This window comes from Sinocyclocheilus rhinocerous, unplaced genomic scaffold (assembly GCF_001515625.1).
Source record: "Sinocyclocheilus rhinocerous isolate Xijiao unplaced genomic scaffold, SAMN03320098_v1.1 scaffold853, whole genome shotgun sequence".
Lineage (NCBI taxonomy): Eukaryota > Metazoa > Chordata > Actinopteri > Cypriniformes > Cyprinidae > Sinocyclocheilus > Sinocyclocheilus rhinocerous.
Genome location: NW_015627738.1, coordinates 994,208 through 1,003,439, shown reverse-complemented (window position 1 = coordinate 1,003,439; position 9,232 = coordinate 994,208). Strand labels below are relative to the sequence as shown.

At 34.5% G+C, this 9,232-nt stretch overlaps 1 protein-coding gene across 1 annotated transcript in view; it reads right to left on the bottom strand.

Moving 5' to 3' along the window:
- The window catches only part of si:ch73-242m19.1 (coiled-coil domain containing 162), a 28,871-nt gene that overhangs the window by 5,763 nt on the left and 13,876 nt on the right, over window positions 1-9,232 (bottom strand). Inside the window, exons 23-36 of the mRNA XM_016545925.1 lie at window positions 8,841-8,952; window positions 8,706-8,755; window positions 8,411-8,587; window positions 7,222-7,339; window positions 6,950-7,112; window positions 6,708-6,846; window positions 3,977-4,124; window positions 3,806-3,901; window positions 3,560-3,724; window positions 2,490-2,698; window positions 2,250-2,388; window positions 910-1,030; window positions 632-744; window positions 177-326 (exon numbers count right to left, since the gene is read on the bottom strand). Of these exons, the coding sequence (XP_016401411.1) occupies window positions 177-326; window positions 632-744; window positions 910-1,030; window positions 2,250-2,388; window positions 2,490-2,698; window positions 3,560-3,724; window positions 3,806-3,901; window positions 3,977-4,124; window positions 6,708-6,846; window positions 6,950-7,112; window positions 7,222-7,339; window positions 8,411-8,587; window positions 8,706-8,755; window positions 8,841-8,952 (1,900 nt within the window). The remainder of the gene's footprint in view (window positions 1-176; window positions 327-631; window positions 745-909; window positions 1,031-2,249; window positions 2,389-2,489; window positions 2,699-3,559; window positions 3,725-3,805; window positions 3,902-3,976; window positions 4,125-6,707; window positions 6,847-6,949; window positions 7,113-7,221; window positions 7,340-8,410; window positions 8,588-8,705; window positions 8,756-8,840; window positions 8,953-9,232) is intronic.

Below are 9,232 nucleotides of genomic sequence, written 5' to 3'. Positions count from 1 at the left end.
AATTCAGCTTTGCATCACAGGAATAAATTACATTTTACAATATATTCACATAGAAAAAAGTTCATTTAAATTGTAATAATATTTCACAATATTCCTGTTGGTACTGTATTTTTAATCAAATAAATGCAGCCTTGGTGAGCAAAAGAGGCACAAAACAATAAATAGTGTAGATGTACCTGCTCTCTCTGGTAAAGAAGTTGTTCCTGCTGTTGAAGGATGTGCTCGTAAAACTGGGAATATCGCTGGAAGACACTCCGCTCACGATTCATGACAGCACAAGTGAGCTCAGTCAAACACTCCTGCAGATGAGCGCTGGAGAACGTCACCTGGAAAACACTCATTGTTTATATATCAGTCCATTACATGGCATCTTTATCATGACATTGAAAAATGCTATCATAACCATATACTCTTTCAAATAAAGGTTCTTAATTGGCATTGAAGGTTCCATGAACAACCTTTAACATCCATGGAACCTTTCCAGGTTCTTTATAGTGGAAAAAGGTTCTGTAGAATATTAAAATGTTCTTCGCACTACGAAAAAAAATGTTTTTTTAAGAGCTGTACACTGAAAGGTGGTACTGTCCCTTTAGGGACCTTTATTTTTAGAAGTGTAGCAAGAAATATTTACCTGTGCATCAATCTCACGCTCAACACCTTTCACCAACCGCTGGATGAAATCCTCCACAATCTGCGGTCTCTCTAGAGAGACACTGTGCTTCATCGAAGGCCGTTTCCACAGTTCTTATTGACATGTGAAGACAGCAGAAGAAGACCAATGCATTTCAGAGAGGACGAAAATGTTATAATATCCTAAATATATGAGACTAGCTGTGGGGAAGTTTATTGGATTTCAGAGAGAATCAGGCTCAGCGCCATCCTCCCGTCGTGCTCTTTGATGCTGGGTACCTGCGGGGAGCTGCGCATCATGCCGTGAGCGCTCCGACATCACTAGAGTCATTTCACTGTTAATCCTCTTCTGAAGCGCTCGGATCATGTCACACTCCGTGATCTCCAAGAGTCTCAGTAACTACAACAAACAGGCAAAAACATCAGTCTGAAATGGACTATGCCAAAGACATCAATCCAAAGAATCTTACTAATGAACTGCCAAAATGCGACCTCACAATTTAGGATTTATTATTTCTTACTTTTAAGAAAGCATCATGGCTGCAGACCTGAACATTTATAATGAATATTCCCCAAATCTGAATCACTTATTTTGTTTCATAGTCATAGAGCATACTGACTTGACTGTTCAAATCTTTGCTTTACAGACCCCAGTGTTTCAAAATAAATAGCAGGTGAACATAAGTGTTATTTTAGTATACTATTATAGTTTTTATTTATATTATATTTTGAATTACATTTAATCATTTAGCTGATTATTATGCTTTAGATTTAATTTAATATTTTATACCGTTTTAATTTTAATTTTAGTTCATTTTTAGTATTAGTATTTTAGTAAATTAACTATTTAAGTTACTTTATTTTTTACTTAAGTTTTAGTTTTTATTTATTTCCAGTTATTACTTTTTGTGTTTCAACTTAAACTTCATATACAATTATAATTTATAATTCATATGATATTATAGTTTTTATTAATATTTAATAAACACACATTTATATTCATTTTAATTTTACTTTCATTTTTTTGTAATTTTGTTCTGTGGTTCTATCATCTGTATTAGTTGTTTTTTTTTCTTTTTAAATATTAGTATTTAGGTTGAATTTTTATTTCAGTTTTAGGTTTAATTCAGTTTTAGTTTTTATTTATTTCCAGTTAGTATTTTTAGTGCTTCAATTTAAACTTCATATACTATTATAATTCATAATTTAAATGCCATTATAGTTTTTGTTAATATTTTGAATGAGCTATTTTTTATGCTTTCAGATTTCATGTAATTTTGCTTTGATTTTTACTAATTTCGTTTTTATTAATATTTTGAAATAGCTTTTATTTTTAAATTTTCATTTTTATTTTATTATTTTTTGTGCTTTGTCATTTTTATTAGTTTTTTTTATATTTCTATTTAGGCTCAATATATTTTTATTTCATTTTTATTTTATTTCAGTTATTTCCATTTAGTAATTTTAGTTCGGTTTATTTGCCAAGGCAATATTTCTAATTTTTGTTTAGTTTAAGTTTTTCATTTACATTTTATTTTATTTTAGTTTTATTTCAAATGAAAAATTTTTCATAGTTTTACTTTTAGCTAACCATAACAGCGCTGTTTCACATGCACTACCTGCCACATTTTGACGTCAGCTTCTGCTGCTCCAGGTGGTGGAAGGACAGACTGAGTCTGAGACAGCAATATCTCATATTCCTTCTCCTTATCCATCTGCTGGGCCAGAGCTTGCATGCTGGGAAAGTAAATCTCCACCCTACAACACAAGATCACGGGTCAGGTAAACACATACGTATTTGTTTCACCATAAACCTTTATGAAAGAGTGAGTGTTTAATAGTGATGAAATGTTCATGACCTGTAAAGCTGAGACAAGTGTCTAAACTGTGCAGTGGTGTTTATTTTCTCAACACCCGTCTGTCGTTGAGTCCAGCTCTCTTTAAGAGCTTCCATCTGCTTCCAGAGCAGTAAAAATCCCCGCTGCTTCATCAGGGACTCTATGGGGTCTTGAGTTTTAGACGCAACCTCCGTTTTTCTCTCCTCATTTCCCATGTTATCATTAAGAACCTGAACGATGACAATGAGATAAATGTGCTTCAACAAACAAAGATGTATGAACACACTATGAATCTACACTCTCAAGTTACAGAAATGCAGAACAAACACCTCAAGATCAAGATTATTTTGTCACAAAATTTAACATTTCTTTGAATTGCAATTCAGTAAATTTCTCATCTTGCCATTCCAACTTTTGCTACTTGTGGTGTTTGGGCTAATTAAGTGTGTTCCCACTTTTTAGTGGCTTTGGTTCAGGAAGAATTTTTTTCCATTAATTTTTCCCATAGGGATTTTTAAAAAAAAGTCTTTGTCAATGAGTTAAAAGCCATGAACCAAACCAACCAGCTATGAGGTGAATCACAACATTACACACTTTGATTTGAAGCAAAAAAGTATTTGAGAATCGACAAAAAGAAAAAGGTACAAGACTAGCTACTTAACAGCTTTAATTTTAACTACAATCCCATGAAGCATTGCGAATGACATAATCAAAATTTAATATGATGGTGAAATATACACTATTTGTTTAGAGTTATTGATTATATCTGTATAAACAATATATTTTCAGTTTATGGCAAAAAAAAAAAAAATGCTAGCCATGCACAGCATCATGGGAAATGTAGTTTTTCCACCACAAATTCCACTGTTAAATGATTATTTAAAAAATAAGTTGAAATAATGTGAACAGTCGGCTTCAACAAAAGCATATACAGTCAATCAACAACCTCTGAGCTCAAAACAGGTCTGTCTTTAAAGACTCCCCAATGGAGAAAATCAATGGAGATTTTACTTCCAGAACTCGACTATTGTACTTAAATCAGCTTTCCAACTTATGAACCAAATGGGAGACAATCTTAAATTCTGAATGACTTCTCTATCAGATGTTGTGGTGATGTCGGGGTCTCCTGTGGTCTGTAGCCGGAGCGGCGCTGCATCTCTTCCACTACTCAGCACATCATCAATGATCAGGGATACGCCCAGAATCGCCCCATTAGCCTCCATTCTACAGCGGTCATTCAGATCACAGAGGCAGAGCTACAAAAACACAAGATTACATGACCCTGATCCCAAATGAAGCAGAGGAAGACTAAAAAATGTATTTATAAAGTAACACACCTGCATGTAATGCTCAATCGGTGAAACATCCCATATACTCAAAGGATGCGATCCATGGATTGCAATGAAAGATCTCCATGGATACCATTTTTGGGCCTGAAACCACAAATAAAACACTAAACACTAGTGAAGGAGGAACATGTATGCTGGACAGGCCTGGTGGTTCCTCACCTGAAGGCAGGCTGGTTCTAGCGGTTCAGGAACAGAGAGGAAATTGGCTCCTCCCATCATGCTGTCATTCATGATTGGGAGGGCGTGGCTCATGTTTTCACTCACACTCTGATAGGCCGAGAGGTTTCCAGAGGAGAGGAATGCCTCCCTTGTGGTGAAACAAAAATGGAAATGCCATGTTTTAAAACAATGTGAATATGTGTCAATGAAAATGGGTCATTTAAAGACATTTACTTAAAGGGATACTCCACCCAAAATGAAAATTTTGTCATTAATCACTTACCCCCATGTCGTTCCAAACACGGACATAGGGGTAAGTAATCAATGACAAAATTTTCATTTTGGGGTGGAGTATCCCTTTAAGAATATCCAGGATTATTATAGTTATCTAAAACTAAAACCGTAAAAAAAAAAAACATTCTTGTTACTTGAAATGAAATAAATGTTAAAAAAAACGTATAATTATTTTTTCAGTTAGTTGCCAAAGCAACATTTCTCATATTCATTTGTAGTGAACAGCAAATTCCAGGGCCTAGTTAATGGCGGGGCCCCTCTCTGGCCACAATATTGGACAAAGGTTTTCTGCATTTTGATTGGATCTTGGTGGACTAACAAAAGCAAACTGTCCAACGCCATCAGATAAAGACACTAGGACAGCAGCCAGACACCTCTTCGAGGGCAAGAAGACAGACCTCTGGTACCAAGCCTGGGAAGGACAGGACTTCTCATTGGTCAAAATTAGTGGTCAACCGATATTGTTTTTTTGACAGCCGATGCCGATATCTTGGAAAGCAGGGTGGCCGATGGCCGATATAAAGCCGATTAAAATGTTATTTATTTAATACATTTAATATATTTATTGTGCTAGGGTATTTGCATAAGGCGATCTGATTGGCTGACGCCTGCGTTGGCGTTTGAAAAGTTGAAAAGTTTTCAACTTCTGCCGCGAGCAACCGACCCAATGCGACGCGACGGACCCACAATTCATTTCGCCAACGCTTGACGTCACTCATTCAAAGTAAACGAGAGGCGTTGACGCCAACGCCCCGTGTGAATGGGGCGTAAGATTTTGGCCTGTGACCGCCATAAAAATTCCTTAGGACCTCCAGGATGCAGCAGCAGTGGGTGAAATAAAGAGAGATCACAGAGATCCAACCAAATCCATTCATAACTGTGTTTTCAAACCTTAAACTGATGCAAACTACAACACACCTATCTTACACTTATTCAGAGAAATAAGTATTCTCAGTGACAGCGATGTGTAGAGCAACATCTTAAACTCAGCTGTTAATGGACAAATGAATGCATGCATGACAGTTCAATCTTTTCCCATCATGTTTGGCTTAATGAATTCGTAACATTGCCAAAGGTATTCTGGTTGTGGTTTGGAAAGTGAGAAATGCACTGGTAAAACTTTAGTGACACTTTTCTAACTTCTAACTTTGTTTGGACTATGCAAATAAGTTCCACAGGAGGAAAGAAGGGTGGGCCACACCATGTCCCCCCGCTGTGATGGAAACAGCCAATCACAGTACAGAAATGGAGAATCGGCAAATTGCAATCTCGTATTCCTGCAATCTCGTATTCTCGGATACCTGCTCCTTTCCCCACTGCATTGTTACCAGCACAACCAGTGGAAGAAGTCACCGCCACAAGACTGCTAACTCGACCACAGAGAACGTACATATCACTTATCCAAACCTCTTCCAGAGACCTTGGCTGTTGTATGTTATCAGTATATGATTTTCTAATTTATATTAGATGTTATATAGCTGATCAGTTAAGAACAAATAATCTCTTTTGTTAATAATATGTATTTTATTTCACTTGTGTTTTCCTTATGTTGATAATACAGAAAGAGGTTCTACAAGTTAGATATCCCACCAATCGTTCTTATCTGATGTACTCATAACCGCACCTTAAGTGACACGTAATCCAAAAATCATAACGTCATCGGACGTGAATACCCATCGCTAGACTATTTTGCCTCCCTAGGTTGGCGAAAGCAAAATCACTACACATTTAATAACTTGATGTACTAAAACAAAAACTTTTTTAGTTTACTTTATATATTAATTTAATTTATTTTACATATCACATATTTTAAACAACTATTAAAAATGAAAAGAAAAACAAACAATAAAATAACTAAAACTTTAACTAAAATGAAAACAGAAAATATAAAAATAAATTCAAAATATGAATAAAAATGATAATAGTATCTCAATGATACTAAAATAACACTGAGACTACTGTTAATAAAGAAAAAAAATACTTTTAAAATATTTATGAAGAGGGTATTTCAGGCTGTCCAATGGTAAAATCGACAAAAGACAACAAACAAAATTCATTATATTTTTTTACAAATATTTTTACCTTAAAAATGCTTAAAATGCTTTTATTTTTTCTAATAATAATAGTAATAATAATAATGTGTACATTAACATCTATGCAAAGTTTAAGAAAATTAGGAAATGTTATTATATATTACTTAAGTATTATTTCCTAGTGTTTTCAATATATTTCTTCATTGGAAGTCATTGAAAATAAAAAATAAAATAAAAGCTTTTCAAAACTGTATGAATCCAGCATGAATACAAATATTACTTTAATATTACTTTGGAGCATGCATTTTAAACTAGATTTTTCAAAAACGTTCTCCTCTATATCATCTCAAACATCATTATTTGTCACTGGCCCTAATCCTGTGAAATCTGTAAATTATCAGCACCTGATCATGTAGCGCACTGCGGTATCAAAGCGCAGGAAGAGCACGTCCCTGTGTAGCTGCAGGAGCCGCGCGACAGCCTCTGAACTTCTGGGCTCACAGAGAGAGTCAATCTGTCGCTGGACGTCCCACAGTTCAGCCCCTTTGGACAAACATCAGAGCATAAGGAAACGCTGGGCTGGACAACACACAATATCGGCTAAAAACAACACAGGGTAATGTGTGTTTCCAGAGTTATCATATACCGATGCTCTCTAAGCCGCCCCAGTCTGCTGTGAGCCTCTGAGTGCTGCTGGGACTGAAGGAAGTGTTCGGATTCCCCAGCCGAGCAAAGCTCACCAGGTAATATACGACGTCATGAAGAGCTGAAATAATCTGCAGTGTGTTTTGAAGAGCCTGGTGACATTCCTGTAACAAGAATCCACTAAAATCAGCTGATTCAAACACGTCAAGCAAAAATGATGAGGAAAATGTGTTTTAATGAGAACTGGCACACTGTGTCATGTTTATTAGTCACCTTCTCCTCTAGAGCTCTGAACATGAGCAGCACTTCAGTGTAATGAGGGATGAACCACAGGTTTACCAGACGCTTTCCATCAGCTGATAACAGCCTTCTGGGCCGAGGCTGATATGTCCTGAACAGCCAGAAACAGTTATGATTTAGAAAGACATTTACTCTGTGGAAACTGATGACACTTACTTTCTTTCTTTCTTTATTTTGACTATTTTGTCTATTTTCTATGTAACATATAATAAAATGTAAACATTTAATAATGTAGGTCTATCTGACTATCTATCTATCTGTCTGTCTATTTATGTATGTACTGTATGTATGTATGCATTTATTTATTTAGTCTTGTTTGGTTGTTTATTTTGACTATTTTCCATATTTTTAATAATGCAAAATTAATTAAAACTATGAAACATAAAATTTAAGCATTACAATAAAACTGATTATTATGATTATGATTATTTATTAGTTTGTTTTTAAAATTTTGTTTGTTTGAACTATTTTCCAGATTTTTAATAATATAACGTCCATCGAAACTATGAATAAAATATAAAATAATATATAAACATTTAATTTTTATTTTTCACTCCCACCATTCACTATTCAGCCCAACTCGTGCATTAAAAAAATATTTTTTAAACAATTTATATTTGTCTACAAAATGAACTGTTCAAGCATTTAAGCACAAGCCTTTTGAGTGTTATCGACTGTTACTTTCCAGTGTTATTTTAGCATCATACTATTATAGTTTTTATTAACATTCAACATTAGTTTTTTGTTTTCTGTTTTCATTTTCATTTTAATAAAAGTTTGAGTAATTTTATTGCTTGCTTTTGTCATTTTTATACGTTTTTGTATTTTAAATAATATGTCTATTTAGTTTTTATAAAATTTTTATTTCAGTTTTGTTTATTTTAGTACATCAATGAAAATGAAAAATGTTGTCTTGGAAACTAGCTAAGAATAAAATTTTTATTCAGATTTATTTCAGTTAACATTATTTCACTACAGGCAATGAAAATATTTTTATAGTTTTTGTTTCAGTTAAGTATAATTATCCTGTTTTGATCAATAGTTGTTAAAGGTTTTTAAGTTGATTAAGCAGATAAATTCAGCCGTGTGTCCAAATGTTTGGCCAACAAGAATTAACATGACACAAAATGTTATAGGAACACTCTGTATGTATTTTCTTCACCTTGGATCAGGACACAATCTGTCATCTGACTGCAGGTCTGATCTGGATTCATTTGGTTTTCCCATCACAAAGTAATTGTCACGGATATGCGGCACCTCATCCAGCAGTGAGGAGAGACTGTGGCAAAGAGCAACAACCTGCCCTCGGACACAATGCTGTGACATACGCTTGTTAAATCTGAAAGAGACACATAATCATTGCTGCTGCAGAGAACACTCTAATATAAAATTTAGGGTCATTTCCTCATTTTATAGAAAATAAAGAGAGGGAAACACTGTTTACTGACTAAACATACTTGTGACAGAACTCCAAAATCAGTTTCCTCTTGATCCTGCCCACTTCTTCCTATTGAGAGAAGGATGGATGGATGGATGGATGAAAACTGAGGTACATTTCCATTTATTTTGCGAATATAATCATGATCACATACAGAGTTTAACTTCAGTGCACTCATCTGTTCTTTCTTCTTTATAAACGTGTTCAGCATTTCATCTCGAAGACACACTTTCTCCAGCTGAATGGACACAAAAGCACCTGCAAGCCTGAATTACAAAAAATATTTCACACAGTCATTCTATACTCAGATAAAACATGTCTTAATGTCCATTTTTGAAAACTTTATAACCAGATTACTTCACATATTGGTGAATTACACAAAGAATTGCATTGATTTTGCACAAGAATATGACTGAGATTAAAGGGGTCATATGATGCGATTTCAATTTTTCCTTTCTCTTTGGAGTGTTACAAGCTCTTGGTGCATAAAGAAGATCTGTAAAGTTGCAAAGACTAAAGTGTCAAAACCAAAGAGATATTCTTTAT